At 36.7% G+C, this 24,937-nt stretch overlaps 3 protein-coding genes across 5 annotated transcripts; 1 reads left to right on the forward strand and 2 right to left on the reverse strand.

The window, feature by feature from the left end:
• Positions 1-1,807: 1,807 nt before the first annotated feature.
• On the forward strand, positions 1,808-7,204 carry LOC135586448 (protein WVD2-like 3). 2 transcript variants are annotated; one of them, XM_065166302.1, is made up of 6 exons: positions 1,808-1,966; positions 3,131-3,216; positions 3,297-3,396; positions 3,478-3,549; positions 5,758-5,868; positions 6,750-7,204. In XM_065166302.1, the coding sequence occupies exons 2-6, from the start codon at positions 3,155-3,157 to the stop codon at positions 7,023-7,025; spliced, it is 621 nt and encodes a 206-aa protein (XP_065022374.1). In that variant the 5' UTR covers positions 1,808-1,966; positions 3,131-3,154; the 3' UTR covers positions 7,026-7,204. The 2 variants fall into 2 exon arrangements, with proteins under 2 accessions (XP_065022374.1, XP_065022375.1); XM_065166303.1 differs by having other exon boundaries at positions 6,774-7,204.
• Positions 7,205-7,504: 300 nt separating this feature from the next.
• On the reverse strand, positions 7,505-13,949 carry LOC103997580 (GRF-interacting factor 1-like). 2 transcript variants are annotated; one of them, XM_009418846.3, is made up of 4 exons: positions 13,708-13,949; positions 11,024-11,100; positions 9,942-10,020; positions 7,505-8,240 (listed from the first exon to the last, which is right to left on the reverse strand). In XM_009418846.3, the coding sequence occupies exons 1-4, from the start codon at positions 13,789-13,791 to the stop codon at positions 7,833-7,835; spliced, it is 648 nt and encodes a 215-aa protein (XP_009417121.2). In that variant the 5' UTR covers positions 13,792-13,949; the 3' UTR covers positions 7,505-7,832. The 2 variants fall into 2 exon arrangements, with proteins under 2 accessions (XP_009417121.2, XP_009417122.2); XM_009418847.3 differs by having other exon boundaries at positions 7,505-8,237; positions 13,708-13,945.
• A 3,511-nt stretch (positions 13,950-17,460) lies between these two features.
• LOC103997581 (endoplasmic reticulum oxidoreductin-1) lies at positions 17,461-23,809 on the reverse strand. Its single transcript, XM_009418849.3, has 10 exons — positions 23,509-23,809; positions 23,222-23,353; positions 20,891-21,146; positions 20,666-20,776; positions 20,177-20,295; positions 19,979-20,083; positions 18,857-19,059; positions 18,655-18,778; positions 17,931-18,105; positions 17,461-17,807 (listed from the first exon to the last, which is right to left on the reverse strand). Exons 1-9 carry the CDS (start codon positions 23,662-23,664, stop codon positions 17,959-17,961), a joined length of 1,353 nt encoding a protein of 450 aa, XP_009417124.2. The 5' UTR covers positions 23,665-23,809; the 3' UTR covers positions 17,461-17,807; positions 17,931-17,958.
• Positions 23,810-24,937: the final 1,128 nt, after the last annotated feature.

Raw genomic sequence — 24,937 nt, forward strand, 5'->3', positions numbered from 1 at the left:
ATCGACCAAGATCACAACAAAATTTAATGAATGCTTTTAACTAAGCTTTCGAGTTGTTGGTGAAGTTAGCAATGACAATCCCCTTCTCACATCAACAAATAATTTGATGAATTATTATACTTATTTGATTTATTTTTCTCTTGAATCAATTTTTTATTTTGTATTTAAATGAATAAATCTGGCAATTCACTGATGAATTTTATTGAATTCAAACCTGATGTAATGAACATAATGAAATAGTTTATGCTGCCATATATGTACTTCAACTTCCATCATGAACATTTCAGCCCAAGCCCAACTATGGAAAAGCCCAGCCCAGCCCATATAAAACATTGTTGGGCTGAAGAGTTGTCTCTGAGGAGATATTCCAATGGTTAAAATGAACCGTAATTTATGTTAATAATTAGGATTATTTAAACCAGGAATAGAATAAAAAAATGCTTTTTATTAATGATATAGGAATATGGAATGCTGAATTCTGAGAGTTACTGGGATTAATAGTTCAAAAATTAAAATATTTAGTTACATAAAACAAAAAAAAATTAATTTGTAAAAGTCATAAAATTCAGCTTTCATGTTAATAATGTGTTTTGGTTGATAATAATTTAAAAGGGAATAGTGTGTAAAAGATTAGTCAATGTCTCCAAAAGCAAACTTTCCATCTAAAATCATAAAGTTATATTTAGTATCAGCATAAAACTTCCCATAAAAACTTAAAATAATCACCTTTGACCAATATTTTATAATAATATTTAAAATAATCAGCTAAGTTGATACCTTTCATAATAATTAAATAATAATAATTTTTTATTAGAATAACTAAATAATAATATTTTTACTCAAACAAAAAACTTAACCCTATCGGCCTTGCACAAATCTCAAAGGGACTCAGTGCCAATGGATGACAAACCTACGTGCATGGATCATGCTTGGTAGCATATCATTAACGCACCTAAACAATGTACATGAGATCCTAATCCGATCTTAATTTGTCTAAACTATTGGTAAATGAGAAAAAAAAAGAATTATATAGGGAAATCCATATCAACCTAATGTTGTCCCTTCTGACGTGGACATCATAATCTCCTCATGCACCCTAACAAGACCTCATCCAATTAAACGTAACGATCTCTCCCTCCATACCCGACATGATATTTCTCTTACACCCCAACAACACTTTTCTCCACCCTAAAAGAAGCATACTATAAAGAGAGAGAGAGAGAGAGAGAGAGAGAGAGAGGATACTGATCATGATATCTTTCTTTTGGGTCAAAGGAACATGAGACATGAATGTCACCTCTAAAATTGTGATGATATACATTTACAATATTTTCCCCTTCATATACTCACTGTAAAAACCTATCATTATAACTTAAAAGAAAGATGTAATGATGACACCAAATGTGATACAATTATTCTCAAGTGAATCAAAGCCCGAAGTCGATATTGTATTAATATGATGGATGATTGTTACAAACGCATTAATGCAACAGATTATAACGGTTTCTATGTAACGTTAGAACAGGAGGTAACGTACATTAAAACTGCTACGACTTTTGTACCCATAATTTTTGATCGGAAATGACAGCAAAGCATACGGTGGCCCATTCTGTTGTCCAATAGTAGTGAAGGTTGATTTCTGGGTCGGCATAAAGGCGTGGGAAAGCATTGTTGAGTGTGTCCGGTTTTTTGGCGGACTATACGGGGGTCCCATCACCGACGCCCCGTGCAGGTAACCTTACCATCCCCGACATGACGTGGGGCCCGCGTTACCTGCGAACGACTCGAACGCACAACTCGCGAGATTTGGATCGCGTCGCCGTTAGCTGACGGCGTCATGAATTAAGGCCGCGATAAATAGGTTCGCAGAGCTCGGCGTCCCCCGCCCCTCCTGAGAGGAGACGAGGGCGGAGACGGAGGAGGAAGGGGAAGGATCAGGACGACCTAACGAACGCGAGAGTCCAAGGCAATGTTTCCTTTCCTTTCCTTCTTTCTCGTTTGGGGTTTGACTTCTTTCTTGTTCTGAATCGAATGCTTGAGGGGTCCAAACACAGAGGATGATCGGCTAACGCTTAGGATCTCGCGTTTGTTGTTGGGATTTTATCTAATTTCTTCTATGTTGAGCCTTTTCTGATCTTTTCAGGATCGGCATTTTGAGATCGTGGGCTAATGCGGTTTCTGCTTCCGCGCCAAATGGTTTTGATGCATTTTTTGGGTGCTGATTTAAATGGTTGAAGATAATGTTTTCTTTTCCTTCCACTTCTCTGGCTTTGGTATTCTGTTGTTCGTGCCTTCATTAAAAAAGTGCTCCTTTTTGGGTCTAATAGGGCGAGCAGTTTGCGCATTGCTTCTATCTCAAGAGAATGGATGAATGCGTCGTCACTTACGCTTGATTCTTTCCTATGTTTGTCTCTTTCTCATAGTTTCAATTAGTTTGTGATCATGTGTTACGTCATAACCCTCAGGAGCTTTATTTGCGTAAATGCTGTCCTCCATTGCTGATGTTTATTTCTTGTTCTACGAAGATTTTTCTTTAATAATCAGATCCTCTGATTGGTCTGATCTTTTTTGTCAGATGAACTATTATAGAAGAAGAAAATGCTAAATTTTATGGAGTTCTGAGGCATGAAAGTGAAAAGAAAACGATTCAGTAAATCATCATCTTGATGAATTATATGAAAAAAATGATTTTTTAAAGATTTAATGCCTGTTCGTTTGAAATTCATGGAATTTGCATACATCTTATTTGTGGTTTGTTCCCTACTAAGCAGTTCAGAATATGGTTTTATATATTTGGCATGTTCTATCTGGCTTCTATGGTCTGATCCTGTTGATGACATGTTGCACCTTGATTTTGCTCTGATGAATTCCTTTTTTTGCTTTTGGAAGCCTTGTATTATTATCTACTCACACTCGTTGGTTTGAAACGTTTAAAAAGAAAAGAACTTTTCATGGTGCACATTGCATAAACCTTTTAATGATTTTAGAAGGATCGCAAATATGATATCTATTTTTTAATAATTGGTGAGTGTGCTTGAGAGAATTTTATTTTCTGTTTGAGGTGTACTTTGGACAACCTGAAGATTGGTGTATCTAGGAAATATTCATGGTGGTTTGAAATGTATCGCAGTATAACTCGCCTCTCACATCTAGGATGCCTTTGCAACCTGATAACTCGATGCCCCTGGTTAACGAGGATTGTTACTCTGTTGCTTCGTATCCTTCATCTACTTTTATTTCTTATTATGTCTATCTTCATATGGTCCCATGTTAGATTATCCTTAACTATTTCATAGTACTGCACTATCCATAAGAACTTTGAAAGGCGGGACAACTGTGGCAACTGCTACTGCCCCTGCTTTCCGATGCAGTGAGCGTGCAGAAAAGCGGAAGGAGGTATTATCTCTGTCTGTCAAATGCAATTTGACAACATCTTAATCTGCTGAATTTAATCCCTTCTTTTTCTCTTGTGCTTAGTTCTACTTTAAATTAGAACAGAAGCACCAGGCTCTGGAAGCTGAGAAAATCCAGTCTGAAGCTAGACTAAGGGTATGTTTCTGGCTTCTATCGATCTCCTCAGTAATGGTACAGGACAAGTTAATCTTTGTGGTATCATGTCCATCTCAGAATATGTTTAACATGGATTTACTTGGATATGTAAAAACAGAGCATTAATTATTACAAACTAAAAAATAATTATGAAATAAATACTAAAGCTGGATTTTAGTTGATACAATGCTTTGTTATTGGGGATTATCCCATATACCATTGTAATATTTCAGGCTAATTATAATGTTCTTGTTGTGGTTGTGCAAATTCCCTTTTCTTTTCCCTTTTTTTTTTTCTTTCAAAAAACCGATTTACATTACTTGTATTTTTCACAAGAGTACCATGCTGTGGTTTCTTTATATTCTATCCCCCTGTTTCCATTGACTGCATTTCGGTCTTTTGCATTCCAGGATTGGCATAAGTACATTGCAATGTCTTCTATAATTGGACTTTGCAGCATTATACAAACACTTTGCACTAATGGTTGTCTGCAGCAATGCCAGCTGCTTTTTCACATTTTTGTATTGGCGAAAGATCATGTTTAGAGCTCATCAGCCACGCTTTGTTATTAATGCCATCATCATTTTGTGGTTGTCAGCTCATTATTATACATTTATTTTATGTTTTGCGAACACCTCACGTAGTTGGGGCATTACTGTTCATATTTTTTACAAATTATTATTTAGAGTCATTTGATTTCCTCTACCAGTCGTATAAGAAGTCTAATGTAATACTTCTATAAACATACTAGTTGATCACTTATGCAAATTTTCATAAAATTATAGGAAATTATTAGATATTCCTGTAAGAACCAATATTTACGTTTCTGATGTACAAAATTAGCCTTTCCTATAAACCATACAAATGAGTTATGAGAAGGTCCTAACTATATGAAAATGATAAATAAACTTGTTTAAACTTTCTCCAGTATTAACTTGACAAGTCTTGCATGATGCTCCAATAAGCATGCTAATTGATCACTTGTACAATTCAAAATTAGATACTTACTGTAAAGAACTAGAATCTATTTCTCTGATCTACAGAACTTGTTGCCATTGCTATTAACCATACAAATGATTTCTTTGACCTCTCCTTCTCTTCATCGCAAAATAAAACCCACATTTTTATTCTGCATATGTACCCTATATTCTGGTTTTGAAGCAGAACATCTATATCATTGAGCAAATATCTTTGCAGCATGGCTTGACCGTAGCTCACCTGCTTGGCACTTGAGTAATTGATTTATTAAAAGTTTTTTTGTAGTGAGATGTAATCAATGACTCAATGATACACAACCAGTCCTCGTAAATTTTATTTTCATGGTTGCTCAACTTTTGGCTTATGCTTGATGCCTGATACAGTAACATTAGTTTATAATCCTTACAAGCCACTTAACTGATTCATGCATCTATTTGCAATCAGTCATGTTATTAAAATGCAATATGTTTAATGTGAATAAAACAAAAATGTAAACCCATCATATATCCATGCCCCGAAAATAATGCTTGGTGATTCTCTTATTTGTCTTAGATTGTCAAGAAAAAATCAGTGACATTGTTGAATAATATAATTCACCTTGAGAAAAAAAACACATTAGTATGTTCATATTGGAACTGCTTTTGTGACATTTTGACTAGTGTCTATCAATTTTTAATGATGGTGATTCCCACAATATGTAAATTTGGATAAGTTGTATCAGTGTTGAGGCAGTTGACAGCCATACTAGCGGAGTATGCTTTTAGATTAAATAGGTTGTTCTGGGAAAGTCAACTTGATGAGGCTTCTTCACATGTGTAGGGGCTTAGTGGACTAGAGCAAAGAGGCAAAGTTGATGTGGAACACTTTTCGAAGTTTTGAGAAAGAAAATATTTAATTTTAAATTAAGAGGTTTATCCAAATAAAATCTTGACTATTATAACTGCTAGAACTTTTTTATGTTGTCCGCTCTTCATATCATAGTAAATTGATTTTGTTTGAATCCCCCACCTACTCATGAATTTTATCTTTGTTTTATGGAAGGTTATTTTTAGAAAAGCATATGTATGTCGTCTTATACTTGTGTTAGAACCAGAATATTTTTCATAGCTTTGTGAATTTAAAATGATTCTCCTTCAAGATGTTTTTGTGAATAACTCCTAGTCTGAAAAAAGGCTTATGGAAAATGCCTGGTTTGGTTTCTGCTAAAATTTAACTTCCTACATTTTCTAGGAAGAGCAAGAGGCAGCTCTGAGAAAACTAAGGAAGAGCTTGATCTTTAAAGCAAACCCAATGCCTAGCTTCTACCGTGAGGGTCCTCCGCCTAAGATTGAACTAAAGAAGGTATTTACCCTAAGTTTGCACTTAATGCACTTGTAATTCAACTTTTCAAGTAAACCAAAATTGGTAAAAGGCATGGATGGTACTCAGATGCTAAGTGTTTCAATGAAAATTTTCATTTTGCTAGTGGCTGAAGTTCAGCAAATATTTTTTGCAATTTTATATTGTTCAGGTTAATTTCATTGCTTATGATACATAAACATTTTATCTGAGCAGAACTAAGCAGTTGTTTTGTGTATTTATTGTAAATAATGTGTGTCAGGAGTGCTTTATTAATTACTTAAAGTTTCATACTCAATGATGCACGTCTTGCAAATGATGAACAAGTTATATGCTTTGCTGCCTTAGATTTACCATTTAAGCATAATTACACATGCACATAGAAAAAACAACTATAGTTGAGAAGAATTTTTCCCTGCAGATTAACTTGTGTTAAATTTTTTTCAAGTTATTCATTCAATTTACAAGAATTAGATGTTTCACGTAAAGTTCCTAGCAAAATGAATCTTTCTTGTAGTCATCTCTTTAGTGAACATACTCACTTTCTTTTAGATGGTTCTTATGCTGTTTTTAGTTGCAAATAATTATCTTATATTGTAGTGATTCCAAGATACAGACGCAACAAGAAGGGGAAAATTTGTAGGTCCTAACTTAAAAGAAAAGGTAGTTGAATGTGGTGATTGCTACGCAATATATTCTCCAAGTAAAACTTTTAGTGCATCTCTTCTTCTTTCATCATGCATAAAGCATTGTATTCCAAGGTCCTCAACTTCTCATCCAACCTTTTTTGTTGCCTGGCTGGTGGCTGTAGTCCCTTCCACTTGATTGCTCTCTTATGCTTAAATTATTACTTATACGCGTTTGCTTGTTTCTGCATTAGTTAGGCCAATCTTCTTTTTGTACAAAAGGTACCTCCTACTCGTGCAAAATCACCTAATCTCACTCGAAGAAAAAGCTATGGCGACGCTAAGACAACCGAAGAGGATAACTGCAATGGAGGATGTGGACGGTTTCATCGTCACAGTCTGGGTACCAACAGGGAAGCCACAAAAAAGTTGCAGAACAATCCGGAGAACATAAAGGGCAAAGAAGGGCTCAAATCCAAGTCTCTTGCAGTTGCAACAAATCGGGCAAGTGCCGGAGTCACTGTGCAGATGTGAAATGTGCGTTTACATGCTTCTAAGCTTTACTTTAGCCTTGCAACTGAGTCGACGGTTTGTTTTTGCTTACTGATATCTGATGCTGTAAATTCTCTAACGTGTACACATGATGTGATTTTGTTTGACTTGCTACTGTCTTCCTGGTTATGAAAATTTATGAGAACCATGAATTCTGAGTTCACAAAGCTTCAACTCTTTGAATCTTTAAATGATACCATTTGCTGAGTGTTTCCTTGACTTTGTCTAATTAGTCACCCATTTATCTGCTGAGCTCAATCAAGAAATGCTGCAGCATAAATGTTCAAGTTTCTGATGAGTTTATCTACTGATCTTTTCATGCTTTATGAACACTACCCATATTCATGTGAACTATAGGAGCCGACTTTTCATCGGCTCTTCATGAGAGATGAAATGACCTGTTTCATCACATAATCAAAATGCAAGATCTTCACCCCGACAAGAACACGATCACAACCTCATTCCAGTCACAAACACTTGAATTAAAACCAAACTAAGATGCCGAATAGCTGAAAGCACAACACAGAATAAATACTCTAACCTACAAGCACTACAGTGGTATCAGCACAAAGTCTTTAAGCAAAACACCTACAACCTGCTTACCCTACTAATCTTTCCTCAAACTGGACAAACAGAAAAATCTAATGGGAGTGCACCTCATCAGAATCAATACCCACCATTACAGCATTCATAACTCGATGTTTACTTGGAGGTTCCAACATGAAGATTTTCAGGTCATCCTAAGCCTTGTACCAACCTGAAGTTGTTGATTGACACTAGCACGGCTACTCACTGGTTTGCTTCCTCTTCTGAGCCCTTTGAGTACAGAGGCTCTGCGCCATCTCCACTTTGCCTTCCTGGATTGCCTCCACGTCCTTCGGCGGATGATGCATTCCCAGCTTCTTGCTTCACCAAGTTGCTGCGGCCAAAGTCGGAGAATACTCCAGCTGCCAGCATCCCATTACCTCCGATGCTGGCCTCACCATGGAGCACGTTGAATCCGCTGTTCCCTCCGGAGCCCACTCCAAGCTGACTGTGCAGTGCTGCTTGCTGCTGCTGCTGCAAGGTCGACATCGGTGACTGGGCATACAGCATGGAGGATCGAGCAGCCAGAAGGGACTGAGGAGTCATGGGCTGTGCTTGCTGGTGTGGGATATAACGAGGGCCTGATTGCATGACGGTATTGGGTGGAAACTGCTGATGGTAAATAAATATGATGAGGCATGAAAATTGCACTGATCTAAAATCAGGAGCTTCGTGAAGTTGTCTTCACAAAGTTCCAAAATGGTTTTCATCATCTTAACCTGACATTTGGAAATGCCACGTAGCTTATAATTTAGAAGGTGAAAAAGACTTTCCAAAAGATTCACCCTTGTGAAGGACTGGTGCAGGAAATTATAATTTAGACCATTGCTAACTTATTTTACTTTTAGAGTTCTTACTTTTGCATTTGACAAAGATATACTAGCAGCCATTTTGAATATTTGGTGTCAGAAGTAGATATTCCCATCAACTAAAATGTTTATCCACTTATCTATTTCTCTCCACAGAAGAGCCCACAGTGTTTACGTGATATATGGCTTTGAAGCAACATTAAAAAAAAAAAACAAGGTAAGGAAAAAAAAGTTCAGAGGAAAATTTACATGACAAAAAATATTTGACTTTCTTGGTCGGATGTCTAGCCTGTTTGAAAGTGGCCTCACCTGTTCCACAGTCAATAGTGGGAGTTCATTCAAACATGATAAAGTGGGGAACTTAATATTCTTCTTTTATATAACCTTTCATCATATTGCACTTTGCTCATTTAGATGCATAACCCAACTTGTCTTCATATAGATCACACTAAGATGAAAGATGATGTTTAGCACCCAAAAACAAAAAGAACATGTCTTCCTAGACCAGATCATGATTTTCATAACTTCCTTTTCCGGATGCTTTCTGAATAAAGGTCTTATATTAATGAATCTCTTTCATTTTGCACTTCAAAACAAATAAATCATGGAACTACTACAGTTGCGCCCTTAACAAACTAAAGCCTGACTACTCTTTGGCTGCTTAGTCTCATGTCTCGTGTTTAATTGATCTACCAGGAAGGAAAACCCATGTAGGACAGAGATACATTGTCCAGTGAACCATACCAAATCTAAGTGGCCTTTGAATTTCATTGTGATGGAACCTCTATTTATTGCATGTTTACACTAAAAAAAAGTTTACAATGTTCTATTTTAAATCTAACATGGACCTTCCTCTAAAAAAAATAACAGTTAACAAAAATATAATTTAAATTAAATGAAAGGCCAGTAAGTTATTAGGTAATTTAGTAAGTTCGAACTAAAAAACACTCGAAAAAAAAACCATCTGGGAATAATAATACAAACAGTACATTCGTATGGTTAGATAACTGAGGACAGTACATTCATATCGTACCAACATAAAATGGTGTTTCCATGTATAACAGTACAGATCTGCATAGACATGTTCAGGAGCATAGTGCTTGACATATATAAATGGAAACTGCAAAGTATAGGGGAAGAGAACTATTCAATTCGACCAATTAATGGTTTTAAATAATACCACCAACCAAGTTGCTTTCTTTAAAAGAAATATGAGGATCAAAAGTGAACCAGATCACATAAAAAACTAAATATGAATTGTTAGCCAAATTGGACTATATCTATCAAATTTTGTGGTTCAAGAAATGGTTTATTCAAGAATTGAGAAAGTATATGGTAGAAAATCATTCTGCAAATGAAAAACTCAGGGATGATCCTAATGCACATTAACCAGTTGAATACAAAACCAACAATCACATCAGAATTCTCATGGTTGTTATTTTCATGTATACACGATGAGTTGGAAAGAAGATTTCAGGAATAAAGTGTTGGAAATGATGCACACCTGAGCAAGGGTCGGAACTTGTTGACTATCTGCAATGGCAGCAAGGTACATTAGATTCCTCTGAAGCTTAGCTTGATTCCTGTAATAGAAATGGAGCATAAAATATGATTTACATATGTGCAAATAAGATTTATTTTCAAAACACAAGGAATATCACTTAACCATAAATGATCACCATCAACTTCCTGCATATTTCATGAGAATTTTGAAAAAAAAATCTAAACTTCTATATTTAAGTAATCCCGGTACTTCCACTTCTCCCATTCCCTAATGTCAAATGCAGTCCAAATAATTCCAAATTGTACTCCACTTTATCCTCTGTTAGTACATCATAGAGACCATTGTGTATATCAAGGTTTAAAACCATTCTATATACAGGAATATAAATGCAATATAACAGAAAGGAATATAATTTGCACACACTACAAGAAAAGTAAACACACACGGTATTCACCATGTATTAAACCAATATATTGGATCTGATAGAAGCATGACTATCCTTCTATAGAGAAAATAATTGAAGGATTGAAAGGGACCAAGAAATTGTATTATATGGTACTGATTCTTAGTACATGCCCTGAGGTGTTAGTTGAACCTGATAATGTTACAGGAAAAAAAATTGATCTTTCATCTCACAAAGCAGAAGCAGTTTTTTATCTTATTTTGTCCATCTCAAAAGTAATATTTGTCCTTCACTTGTATACTGTTCAGTATGCAAGTCTGCTTAATTAATATCCATACATAAAATGCTGCAAGTCTGCTTATTTTCTTAACTAAATAGTGAGAAAGCATAATAGTAGCAAAGTGTTACTTCGTTTTATCTATTGTCAATGAACCATGAGTTCATAGAAATTTAAATGTATCCACATTGTCATGTGGAAAAAGTAGTTAAGCACAAAACGGAACAGAAAAAAAGCTATTGATAATACAAGTCTATTTCATAATATTTCCTTTCCAATGGCATGCACATCTCTATCTATTGGAATATCATGGGATGTAAGTATCAACCTGAATCACATATATCTACTAAAACATATCACGATAATCATTGATGTTGCATATTCATCAGATAATGGACTTACTCAGCACATTCATCAGCTTTTCCTGCATTTTGATTGTCCAGAATAGCCAAAATCAACTGCTTATTCTCATCCAAATACTGCAGTATAAAAAGGCAAATAGCAAGTCAAGATTTAGATGAAATTCATTCCACAAATTCAATAAAAATCTGTACAATTCAATGTTCTTACTGTCGGTGGACTCTGTCAAGGGTAACATTGACCAAGACAGCTAAGTGAGAAAGACTATTATAATAAGTGAAAGGACGTAGAAGAAAAAGATTACAAAAATTCAAGCCAAATATGATAAGGAACTAGCTGGCTTGATAATTAAGCCCAAAAGCAAAACCAAGAATAAAGGAATTGGGCCCATAGCCCCACATAATCTAAAGTTGAATTCTTATTTATAAGAGGTTTCATAAGTTCCAATCTAATATGAAGGTTTGCCCCCATTCACTTAATGATGAAAAAATAATGGCCCTTATTTTTCTATTTAACCAAATATCATCTCTCAAAAGCTATGAAAAACATAGGCTGTGAGGAATTAGTAAATAGAAGTTGTTGAGTTAGCTGAATTAACTAATAGATCATTGACAATTAAGGTAAGTACATTCATGCATTTAAGATAATTTAGGTGATCATTTAGTATGATTATATATATATATATATATATATATGTGTCTGAGACGACAGCCTAATGCATGGGTCATGGAGTGCATCTTACATTTTACTTTTCATGCAAGATATATACACCTACATGATTTATATATATGATATAATTTATTGTTCATTTTACTATAACTACAGGTCACAGTTTGTTGATGGATAGCTATGATAAGTTCAAGACATATGTGACAAGTTGATTGAGTTCATGTTAACATGGAAGAAGAGAGGCAACATGTCAACTTCAATATTTATGTATTTGCATTTCAACAATATGTACGAATAGCAAGTTGATCCATTAGCTCATGATAATTGAATGTAAGTATATATATATATATATATATATATATATATATATATATATATATATATATATATAACCATAAAAGTTAAATATTCTATTATGGTATAATGATAAGACTAATTATTATATAAGATGTTATCTTTAAGATTTAAATGATGTATCAAGTAACCAGTTTTAGTCGACATCTTAGTCACCAGCCTCATTGTCATCCCTAACATAAGAAAAAGTATAATAGAATTTATGATTCACATACAAAGCAGACATCAAACAAGGAATATGTAACTATCAGAACAAGATCTTTGACACTACATTGCCAAACCATGTCTCCAACTTACTCTAGTAGATCATAAGGGTGATGATATAAAAAATCTATAATATTTATGAGATATTTACAACAGGCTAAAAGGCAACTAGACGAGCATCATAATTGAAGTTAATAGACAACTAGAGAACAAGAAGCTGGATTGTAACCCTAGCAAACAAATACTTCAGCTTACATACCGCTAACAGAGATATGGAGAAGACAAAATTGTAGTTTATCAATCATGTTTCAAATGGAGGATCTTGACTTAATAAACCATCAAGCATATTGTGGATCAAAATGATAAATCTACAAAAAAATTGAAGGATCAATGGAAGCTCAACAGTGAGATTTATTGATACAAAGTCTTAACCAAGTTTACAGACAAGTGAAATGGGAAAATAAAGAAAAGAAAATAACATAGCATGATGAGCCACCAAACTTCATGAAATAAGAGCCCCACAAAACTACACGAATCCATTGAACAGTGAAACAACCAAAAGCATACATGCCACATACAATTAAAGAAGGAAGCCCATCTTGCCCACCAACGAACTACTAAATCCCAACTTACAAAGACATAGCTCTAATGGTACACTATTTTCCTCGAATAAAGCAATCCAAGCCCCCCTGAACCAAACAAAGAACTCAACACCATCTTACACAAATGGCATTAATCAGCTTAAAAATTTACAAGACAAAAAAGATCAAAAAGACCAACCAATGAACCAAAAAAAGAAAAAAAGAAACCTGCATAAAAATTCACCAAAAGAAAGAAAATAAAAAGAAAAGCAACCCATCCAAATTCTGCCACCAAAAAGCCTGAGCAAGGAAAAAGAAACTAGTCTTCAAAAGGACCAGCATAACACAAACTTGGTTGCCTAAAAATCAATCCAAGATTGAGATGCATCAAAACAAGAACGCTTAGCCAAGGAACCTAGAAGAAGAAAGAACTATTCCCCTGTTAACAATCAAAGACCTGACTTTCAGGTCAATTTTTGCTCAAAACACCAAGTATTTCCGTTTAAAAATGCACCAGAACAGATGTTCTTCACCAAGCTACCATAAACAGTCATACCATTTTCTGAGTGGAACATTAAAGCACCAAACTTGTTTCCCAAAAGCAGGTCAAGAAATTAAAAAAAGGATCCATCTTTCAAAAGAATCGCAATACAATACAAGAGCCTAAACAAACAACCAATAAGACTAGACACCCATTTCCCACCAAACCCTCGAAGAACCACGGCCCCAACATGAAAAGTATGAAACGGGGAGCAGGGAAAACCAACAGCCTACACAAAAGACAACACCAAAAAGACCATTCATCCAATGCTACCTCACACTAGCCACAAGCAACAAGAACAAGGACTACATTAACATTCATTGCATTACAAAACTGAAAGAGTGGATTCCGAAGGAGGGGCGGGTGAAAAGGGAGACCTGCTGGATGATATCAGTGGTGACTTGGTTCGGGGAGGCATAGGCTGCCATCATGGGCTGCATCTGCATGAGGTGCTGCTGCATCTCTCAAGCCCGCACCCTGCCCTGCAGAAGACACACCCACACCCAGGCTACTCTGGTTTTGATTATCTAATGTGTAAGAGACAAGGATCAAGAAATGAGAGGGGGAAGGTGGTGTTCTCGGGCTTTGCGTTTTCTTGGAGGCTTTCCTCCGCTCGTCTCTCTCTCTGTCTCTGTGTAGTTGCTGTCAAGAGTTCCACTCACCCCCCAAATTCGAGCCCCCTTATTTACTTTATGCCCCTCACAAATTGCAATATTCTTCTTTAAGTACTAAATTGCATATATATGTATCGGATTTTACATATCCATCCTTCAAAATTTTGGAAATAGCATAGTTTGCCTCTTCATATTTTACTATGACATCCTATCCTATCATATATTTAGATATTATTTATATATAATATATATAATATATATATATATATCCCTTCAAGAACATAAATCTCCACTTTCTGCATCCAAGTAAACTCAGATTAACCATTGCAAACCATGGTTACCAATGAGATTAAAATTATTTAAAATTTAAAATAAAAAAATGCTATTGTCAGTTCAATAGATCATATAATTCCTTGTTCCATGAAATATTACTTAATTTTAGAAGATTTTATGCAATGTTTTAAAAGATTTTAGAATCAATTCTAACCAAAATTAGCTACAATATTATACTATTAAGTTTTTATGTTTTGGAGGAATACATATGAGTGCTCCAAAAACCTCATCATTCAATAAGATCATGCGTCAGATTTTTGCACGAATCATGAAGCTTGACAGGAGGAATCCCGCTTCTACAGGGGTCTATATGCAATTCTAGAAAGCAGAGGGCGTTTTTGTAGTTGGGGCGACCGAGGGAAGAAGAATGGAGAAAGATGGGAGGTGAGATTACCGACGGTGGCAGGATCCCCCAGATGCCCTCCGGTCACGTGCCAGGCAGGTGAGGGCTGGGGGTCGGAAGTCTTTCGGACCATTTGGGTTTGCTGTCGGACCCGGCCGGACCGGCGGTCCGGCCTTGCTTTGATTGATTCCACCCATTAATGCACCGAGTCGCAGAGGTGTGTTTGGATGCAGTGGCTATCTCACCACAGTAATGCTGCCATCTTGAAGTGTATGTCTCTCACAGTTCAAGAACAAGAACTGCACACCCTGTTCTTGTTTTGTGTCTTGAATCTTTCCTTGGAAATGGTATCTCTTTTTCCTGCAACAAATGTTGGGTTCTCAACCTCATCCTCTTGTCTTAATCATCACATTGTTTGAAGTGATGTAAGATGGGAGTGGATGATGATCAGCACCACAAGATGTGGAGGAGGAACTCCCCTGAAATGAACTATGATGTCATGCAGTGAGAATAGTTAGAAGGATTTCTCATGATGTATTTGCCAACAATTTATGACTGATTTCACCTTCCAAAAGAACAAGAACACTGATACATCAAAGGGATCATACACAAACACATGACAGGCAGATGGTGGCCTAGACATGGTGCTTTAAATGGAATTTCCAAGTGGAGCTTTGTGTCACACCGGTCAAAACAGCTGGTCTCCTTGCATGGCTTTGCATGCCACCCTCACGTGAATCAATCAGGGATGTGAAAGTGAAAGATGAGGCAGGGAAAGTAAAAGAGCTACCAGATGTTGTTGGCATAAGGTGGGAATGGCATCTTTTACCTCTGTGAGCAGAAAGCAACATCTGCCTACAACAGTGACATGTCCTCTCTCTGTAATTTGACTCTCTTCGGTTCTTATACTTCTTGTGACTGCACCCTCACCTTCTCACGAGAAGCAACAGATGATGCACTGCCCTGTTTCTGGCAAAGCTTAATTGACAAGTTAGTAATATTCAATAGCTTGATATATGACATACATGTTTTGCATTCACCTCAAGGCTCAATTAGAACTATTCTGCAATTTACATTGGAGAAAGGATTCCAATTTCTCCAAATAAAATGATATTGTTGATCACACTATTAGGCTACAGCATGCAACCAGCAGAGCACATGAAATCAGACTGCTTCCTGTTTCTAAACAGTGCCAATATGACTGTGTGGCACAAAAGAAAGCCTGTGATAATGTTATCCTTTTGTTGGCAGAGTATCTGAATATGAAATTGATCATTATTCTATACTTGTCTGGTGAATGACTTTGCCATTCACATACACATAATAGACTGTGCAAAATGCAACAGAAATGACATTAAATGGGATATATCAGAAAGGCAAAATCAACCTCATACAGTCACATGAAGTTTATTTTCCAGTGCAGAATACCAAAAGCTGAAACAAGAACATCTTTCTTGATAAAGGAAGTGAGTTGTATGCAGGGCAGTTTGACTTGGATTACATATATCCAACTATGCAATGGACAGATAGCTGTCTGACAACTGTAACTTCCCATGGTGTGCCATTAAGTTTCCTGGAAGCCAACTTCTGGGTCATAAATATGACACTCTTCCTGTGTTTGAGAATGGTCAGCATCATCAGTGCAGGTCCAGGTACCAAGTTGGGAAACTTAATTGTCTTCCATCCCACGGTGCAACAGCACTTTCATCGATGGGGGGAGTCCATTCATTTTGAGACAAACAAAGAGTTCATTTCCTCCTTGCTTCCTTCATGACTGCAAGAGTTACAACTCTGACCTGACCACATTTCTCTCTGAAAACAAGAACAGCTGGAGGGGTCAAATACATGGAAAAAAATGGACTCTATTTCCCATCCTCTCTGTTCATCTAGCTACTCCTTCATTCAAGTCTTGGAAAATTAGCATGAGTGAATCCATGTCCATTTCCACCCCCCCCTTCACTCCTTGACAATCTCACTTTTTGTCACCTATATATGGTTAATCAATGTTTCATGCATGAAAAAACTGTCAAAGTCATATAGCTCAAATACTGTTCATCCTCAGCACAAGCATAAGAAACATTCAGATAATCTGAAATCTTTTGCTCTGATGGAACAGGAAGACAAGTTGGATAATATTTGGTTATGTGATGGTTGTATTCCCATCTGTATGAATGTGAAATTGTATTCCAGTACCGGTCTTAACTTCAACTAAAGGAAGGCTGGGGTGTGGCCTTTCAACTTTCCTAGTATATATTCATGCTTACCCAAGTGATTGACAGAATTAAGCTTAATTATATATACATCAACAATACGGGCTGGGCTAGACCTTTTGCAAATTGACTTTAGGATATGGACACCAAAGTTCGACAAATAGTGACGCTTACACTAAGCATGATTTTAGGATAAGATTGAGCTTGGTCCATTCACCTTGCTCTCTAGACTCAAACATGAAGGGTAATTTCAGAATGGAGTCCAGCAATATTACTTTTAACCAAGAGGGCAGGCTGTAGCATCACTTCATTGCTTATTTGCAATTTAGGTTGTAAAAGTTTGAATGCATGCGTTGATCCTTCTCAAACCTGCAAGTCTTGTGTCTGAAGCTATCACAAGATAAATCTCAGAAACTTAAGATTGGTATCGAGTTTAGCTATTGTGGAGAAATCTTTATATATTGGTGTGTTGGATTTGGTACCGATCAAAGACTTCCTTTTGTAACCATGAAAGTTGAATTTAGCTATTCAAATCATCTCAAGGTAAACGTTTAGCAGTGGAAACATCACTACTAAACCCTTTTACTCATCTAAACCCAACTTGAAACAAAATGGCAATTCCCAAAAAAATCATGCAAAGAATAATCATGTATGGTGTGCAATCAGCAATATCTCAATTATACAGGAATTGCTCTTTGTAGGTTTAGAAACATATAGAAATGATATATTTCAGCAAGTAATTTGTAACAATTAGTTTGTATGCAGCATAAGCACTTCAACTTAGCTGGTGAATACATCTGAAGCTTGGCAGCAATATTGTTCTTAGTTGAGATGCCTCGGTCTTGAATGCTAGCACTCAGCCTTGTATGGAAAATTTTTACGTCTTCGTTTCTTTCAATGCCATGAAGTCCTTGATCTCCCCATATTACCTCAGAATTGATTGGTAGGGTGCTCAGCATCACTACCACTGCAATGCTCTAAATGTATAGCATTCATAGAAATAACATAATAAGCATTCTCCAATTTAAAAGTGAAGATACGATTGAGTTCCAGCCCAATGCAATATTTCGTATGGACAGTAGGGGATAAAGAAATCTTACTACAAGAATTCTTGGTTATTGTCGCCCACTAGCTACTCTTGCTGGTATATGAAGAAATCTTTTTCTCCATGATTCTCTCAACATATGGCCCCTTCTCATGGACAAATTTAACAGATTCCGAAAGCCTATTTAAAAGGTTTGCCAAAGCAATAACTTCATTTCGATGAAGCTGGAGCTGAAAGAACAAGAAGGAGCTGTCATCAATGTGGCCTATGCATTTTGAATCATTCCTTAAAAGTAATCATTATACAAAAAATACTAAATCCAAAAGACCTAAGAAAAAGACTAAAAAATTAATAAAAAGATAATATTCTGTATCAAATTAAGACTTTTAAGTTGTTTAATATTGCCCATTCCATGGAATTTGGTGCTTTAGCACCAGAATACATTTTTTTCCTCTGTTTGCATCAAAGAACTAACTCCGAAGTTTCTTTTTATTTTGAAAACCACATAATCATGTACTCCTTAACATTCATCAAAGTAACAAACAACATAGCTGACCTATTTTTGTCTCTGCAATCATAGTTTATAAAAATGGCATGGAAAATCAGAAGCAAGCCACATTTAGATAATGAAGAGGGACAAATCTGGAGCTTGATGTCTCATATCCTATTTGCTATGTCATAACTGATGAGTCAAAAAACCAACATTAATCCCAAATTTGCTTACAACTGAATATAAGCATTATCCTAGTGCATAACCAATAGATATGAAAAAGGCATACCTGCTGATTAATGAGGTTATCATTATCCACAGAAAACAGAATCTTTAAAGCTGTGCCAAGACCAAGAACCTGAAGCTTTCCCCAAAGGCGGCATTTCTCACATCCAACACAATCCATCAATGCACTGCAATTGATCATGGACATGGTAAGTTTGTCGGTTTCAGTTTTTAGAGTCATGATATATCAGGTTTAAGATTTAAACCTAATGTTTCTGAACTGCCGCTGAATCTGTTGCTTTAGTTCAGGTCCACTTTCACCTTGCCATAGTTTAGCCTCATCAAATGGTAGTGGGCAAACAATTTGTAATTGGGGGTTGTAGACCAGTTGCCTCACTAATGATTGTGTTTTAAGGTCTTCTTCCATGTTGCCTGTGTTATATTCAGCCTGTTCTAGATAATCTGCAGCCTTGAGACATAAAAAAGAAGAATGCTGTTGGATAGATGCACAAATGAAGCATAGAAGCCTAAAATGTGTGAACTTTATAAGTAGCAGAAAACTAATAGATGCCAGAAATAGACTCTTGTGCACCTGCACCAATATCAACAAATTAGCAACATACAGAAGCATAGTTCAGTTTCGCATCACAAAATTTAAACAATGAAACAAACAGTGCCAATGTAGTTCTCGCCAATTTGGGTAAAGTTGATCCATGACAAAACTATGGGTTCCAAACTCTAGTAGACATGAAAAAAGAAGTCAAGAAGAAGGTATTCTTATAGGTAGGAGTATGAAAAGCAAAAAGATAAAGTTTAATTTAGTGAAAAATAATCATACATCATTACATCTAAACTAGGATAAAAAAGTACCAAACCTTGCAGTAAATAAAACATTCAAAATTTTAAAGGAAAATTCGTTATTAGTAAATAAAACATATAGGTATTAAGGAAAAAAGCTCTCCGACATTCTACAATGGTGATTCATCCTTAAATCACTTTGTTCCGAATTGTACTTTGTTCCTTGTTGAACATATAAGGGATACTCTTGTCTTGTAATACCACACCATGGGTTACAATTGTAATTTTTCAAAAAAGAAGTGGAGATCAAAGCATTTCATGTTGATAAATATAATAGAGTACAAACGGTAATATTTTTTAGTTTTTAATAACTGCTATATCTGTAGATGACATGTTTAAATCCAAATTTAGAGAGAATGACAAACGAAAATTATGGCTAGATCCAGTGAGGAACAAAAAAGAAAGGAGACCTTTAAGGAAACTGCAATAATCATGTTAAATTAAAGTAAAATTATAGGCACTAACTGCAAAGTGTTTAGTGCATTCTTAGAAAAGGGAGGGGAGCAAACTGCAACATGCAAGCAAATTACCTTTGTCACTGCCCGAAGAACAAACAGGAAGGTGAAGTATAAGTTTCTCACACGTTCTGGGTGTCTTAATACACGATCATACAACAACTCAAGATTTTCACCCCACTGCAGTCATCAAGGAAAAAATATAAGTGTCACCAAAAACTAGAAAATAGTTCATACCTAAAACCAACATAAATATGACTGAGATTGAAATACCAAGTTGTCGGTTTCATCAAGAAGATAGTCAGAAGCTATGTGAATTGAGATGGAGGAATGCAATCCTGAAATCAGCTTGTACAAGACTCTTTTCTCCTGGCAGAATTCTCCAGATGGATCTGAAAAAATGAGCATGCACCATAAGAACATCAACAGCTTACACTGCCATAGTAGCCTTGCAAGCATGAAATGCTTAGTTATGACAATTGCAAAATCATAAACAAGAAGTATGATGTAACTATGATACTGATGATCAAGGCCATGTAAGAATTCAAACAGAGACTCACTTTCACATGTGAAACTACTTGCGAACAAATATACTAAAAACAGTCAGGTAAAATTATTAGGTAGGAAAGGTAACTCATCACAATCCAGATGAAGCTAATAGGAATTAGGCATGTAAGCATATATAATGTGCAGCAGAAGTTGGTCACACAGAAAAAAATGCAACTACATCAAGCTTAGAAAGTTACTCTGCATTGAGCTAACCTTTTGGGCAATTTTCTGCATAAATGGCTTCCCATATCCGCCTGGCCGAAGGACCAGCGTAGCCAGTGTAGCGTTCAGGATTTAGCTGAAGGTTAACATATGTCATCTCAGCTGCACCAATAAACATGTAAGTAATTAATGAAGATATCAATGATCAGTCAAAAACTACAGCAACGAGAATCACTCAGAAACTAAACGAGGCATCAACCATGCTAGTTGTCCTACCATTATCAGTCTCATCATCATAGGTCCATGGATTGTCAACTTCAATCCACCCTCTGAAAACTTTACTATCTAGTGTGCGATCAACAGTAGCCTGTGGTTTTCCTTCTTGACATTTTAGATCATCAGCAGAAAGTCCATGAAAAGGTTTCTTGAAAGGTTCTGGAAACTCGCTTTCTGGACACTCACAGACACTGCAATCCCGAAGACGGCACATGCCATCATCAGGCCAGAATGGGCAATCGCACCATAACTTGACCTTCCAAGACACAGCAAAGATATAGATCAACTACATGTAGCTAAAATTATAACTGAAATAAGCACAAAGAAGACACATTTTTTAGTTGGCATATTGCATCATTTATTCAAATAGAATCAGATGTTTGAGAAAATTTGTCCAGCAATGCTTGACAAGTATTGGAAAAATATTGCCATCTGAGATGATCTTGCAAACTGATATGAGAGTCAATATAGTCAAACAGAGAAATGGATAAGATGCCAAGCACTGAAGACAAGTATTCATGCAGGCATCTCAATCAAGCCAATATAATAATAAAATACAACAAAAGAAAACAGCCTATGTCTCCAACAACTAAAATATTTGTGCTTAATCATTTCAAATGATCTTTCCGGACAAATAGGAGACTAAAAACAAATATAACAACATTACAACATCAATCAAATTTAACTGTGTTTATGCTGTCTCATTGTAACCTTGCAAAAGTCTATTATGCCATTCATAAAAGAAAGCATGCACTTTTCTAACCTTCTAAAAGATCTAATGATCTGAGACAGAAAACTCAGACTACAAAAGCCACAAAAAAACAGTATCTCCAGAAAATTGGCATCATGACCTAGCTCTTCTATCATCAGTATACACTTTATTTGTTACGTGTGATATTAGCAGGAAAATATTATATACACCAAAGAGTGTAAGATATAAAAGTAATGGGAACCTCAACAGATGTAAAAACTTATTAGCAGACATCAAACTCCATCTATGCTACTAGGTTCTAGGATGATGCCACATGCCAATAATGTATGAAGCACATGGGGAGAAGAACAAGAAACAAATTCAAAGCTATATACAGCAATAGGTGATGTGGAAGATCAATTACAGTAAACATAAATGAAGATTGCATTTGGGTCTGAATGCACCATGGTGAGCAAATAAGAATATTTTCTTCAGTGCTCCAAAAGTGTCACATATGAAACAACAGCCAAGATGTCAGATAAAAATTTTGCAATGCTGATCTGCCTTCGGAACTGGCAGTTAATATAGCTAGCATTATTTGTCTTTCACAACAAAAGAATATTCAACTTAAGAACCAACCAACCTTATTGTAGATACGGGAACGATATAACTTCTTGTGAATGTCTAAAAGACCGACATGATTGACTTGAAAGCACCAGAATTTTTGGATGATACAAAAATAAAACACAGAAAAAGGAATTTGAACAACGTACACAGTTTCACTTCCATGCCTGTTTGATATATGTTGAGTAAGAAGGGCATGCCTTCTAGTTAGACCAATACAAAGAGCAAAAAATGGTGAATCATGGCCCCAGACTAGCCCAAACCTACAAGAGACTCGGACGACAGGGAAATGGTTTTTGAACGTCAGCTTTGTAATAATCTATTTCGGACATTCCCTTCCTCTCCAAGGAATCAATTCTGTGTATTAGTTATCTCACTTTATCAGTGGAATTCTCTTTAAAATGATACTGGAATATCATCATCCTCATAAATATCCAGACAAACACACAGAAAAGAGGTGAGGAAAAAAAGAAAGAGAGAGAGAGACAGAGAAAGTAACACAGCGAGAGAGAGAGAGAGAGAGAGAGAGAGAGAGAGAGAGAAGGGTGGCAAAGTGGGATAGAGAAAGGGAAGGGGGTTTGTCTCTATCTTGTCATGTACTATCTACTTATCTTGATTGTCCTAACGACATGAAAAAATCATAAACCGGTAATAAAGACAATACCAATTCTATATAAAATGAAAAAGATCAAGAATATTTCTTTAACAGAAGATAAGCTCAGATAAAAATTCAGCACCTCCCTCTTTCTAGTACAATTAAGTTCACAATTTTTTTTCTTTCATTTGGTTGAGTACTTCAAAATCATATTATTGAATCAATCAATTCTTAAGAACGACGGATGTAACACAACGACGAAAAATACCAGAAATCAAGTTTCTCCCACATACATGTATCAATCAACTTCTAATCAAGAACCCCTCGGTGACTTCATACCCAAATGCAAATTGTAAAAGAAGTGAGACCAAGACGGAATAAACAGTAACCACGAGGTGCATCAAAGCTACCAGCCAGTTACCCTAAAATATCGAAAGAATGGGGTAGTGACAAGCTCCTGTAGTATGGGATGCAACACTTCCTTGTTAAGAGCATCCACGGTTTCGTACTCACAACAACAATCTTCCACGATGCCTGTGTACTTCCTCGAACCCTGAGAAAAAAAATTCACACTTCGACTCATTGCTTAACACAAAAAATCGAACTAATCAAATTCGTAAGTCCGGATCACCAAGACTCCGTCTCGCATCAATTTCCAAGGAGAAACGGCATCAAGAACGGTTATAAGGGACACAGAGGAAAGCTTACGGTGCACGGGCAAAGCTTGTTGGTGATCCCGAAAAGAGGGCTCTTAGGGGAATTCCTGGAGGTCGCAGCGGTGGCGAGAAGGACGGCAATCAGCGCCCCCACGGCCCAGCTCCACCGCCTCCTCCTCGGACCGACTTCACCGGCGCTCTCCATCATCAAGAAACCCTAGAATGCGCACCCGAGCTCTGAAGATCCTCCGAATCGGGTGGGAAAGCGCAAACGTTCGTGAATCCTTCGCCGAGGGTTTTCAATTTTGACGCCGAAGTGGAAGTTTCCGAACGTATCGCGGTGGCCGACCGCAACCCATCGTTAACGGTACGTCAAAAGTAAACGGCGGTTGCCGTCTGACCTCCGCGGTCGAAGGCGAATACTTTTTGTACCTGACTCATCCAAACCCGAAGACCCACCCGCTACTGAACACATGGGACCCTCTCTTGCTCTCCAATCGTTATAGTTTCCGTGGGGTGCGTATAGAACGAACGGGAAGAGAAACCGTTGTTTTTCTTAGGAACAATAATAATAATAATAATAATAAGCCATGTCTCGCCAATAGAGCGGTGCCACATCAGGATATTTGACGTGGCTCGGTGTGAGTGGGCTAACGACGCGTGCGCCAACATCAGTGACGGCTACGGAGAGTTCTCGCCCACACGTCCGAGGTGCCGAGCCACGTTGACCGCTCCCGTGTCCCCGCCGAGCGAGAACACACGGTACAAAGCCCTCCTATTGCTGGCAGGGACTGGGACCCATGGCTGACCACCAATGAGAGGCAACGCTTATGTGAATGATCGTATTTTCTTTTTAACTAAAAAAGAAATGATCATAAATTAAGTAGGAGCTGTAAAACTGGCAGATAGGAAAGGCCAATCAAAGTAATTAGGCAAATGAATCCTTCCAATCCTCAATAGGGGTGAAAAACAATAGAGACATATTCCACCCATTCAAATCAGTAAACACAGATTCAATAAACTCAAAAACAATAGTAAACAAGCTGAAACTGTTAATATTAATAAAAATATACCCATGACAAGTCTCATTCCAAAAAAATATGTACTTAGCTCATTGCCAATACATTTTTTTGAAGCCACCATGAATATCACTCAACAACTAAAATTTAACAAGAATCAAACACTAAGCACAAATAAATTTCCTAACCATCCTAATTTGGAACCTTCCACTTAACCTTTTATATGAAACAGGGTAGGCCAATGCCCCCTTTGCATTGCTTTATACAAACTACACAATTGCTTCCTGATCATTCTCCCCTTCTGATACAATCTACACAATGGCAAGATTTCAACACAACATGCATACATTTGGACTATGGATACAAGCTAACAAGCACAAGCGACCATTACACCAAGGCAAGGCATGATAGATGCAAGCTATCGGACACTAGGATAACACCAGGTGCCAAGAGCAATTTCAT

The sequence above is a fragment of the Musa acuminata genome, chromosome BXJ3-9, assembly GCF_036884655.1.
Source record: "Musa acuminata AAA Group cultivar baxijiao chromosome BXJ3-9, Cavendish_Baxijiao_AAA, whole genome shotgun sequence".
Classification (NCBI taxonomy): domain Eukaryota; kingdom Viridiplantae; phylum Streptophyta; class Magnoliopsida; order Zingiberales; family Musaceae; genus Musa; species Musa acuminata.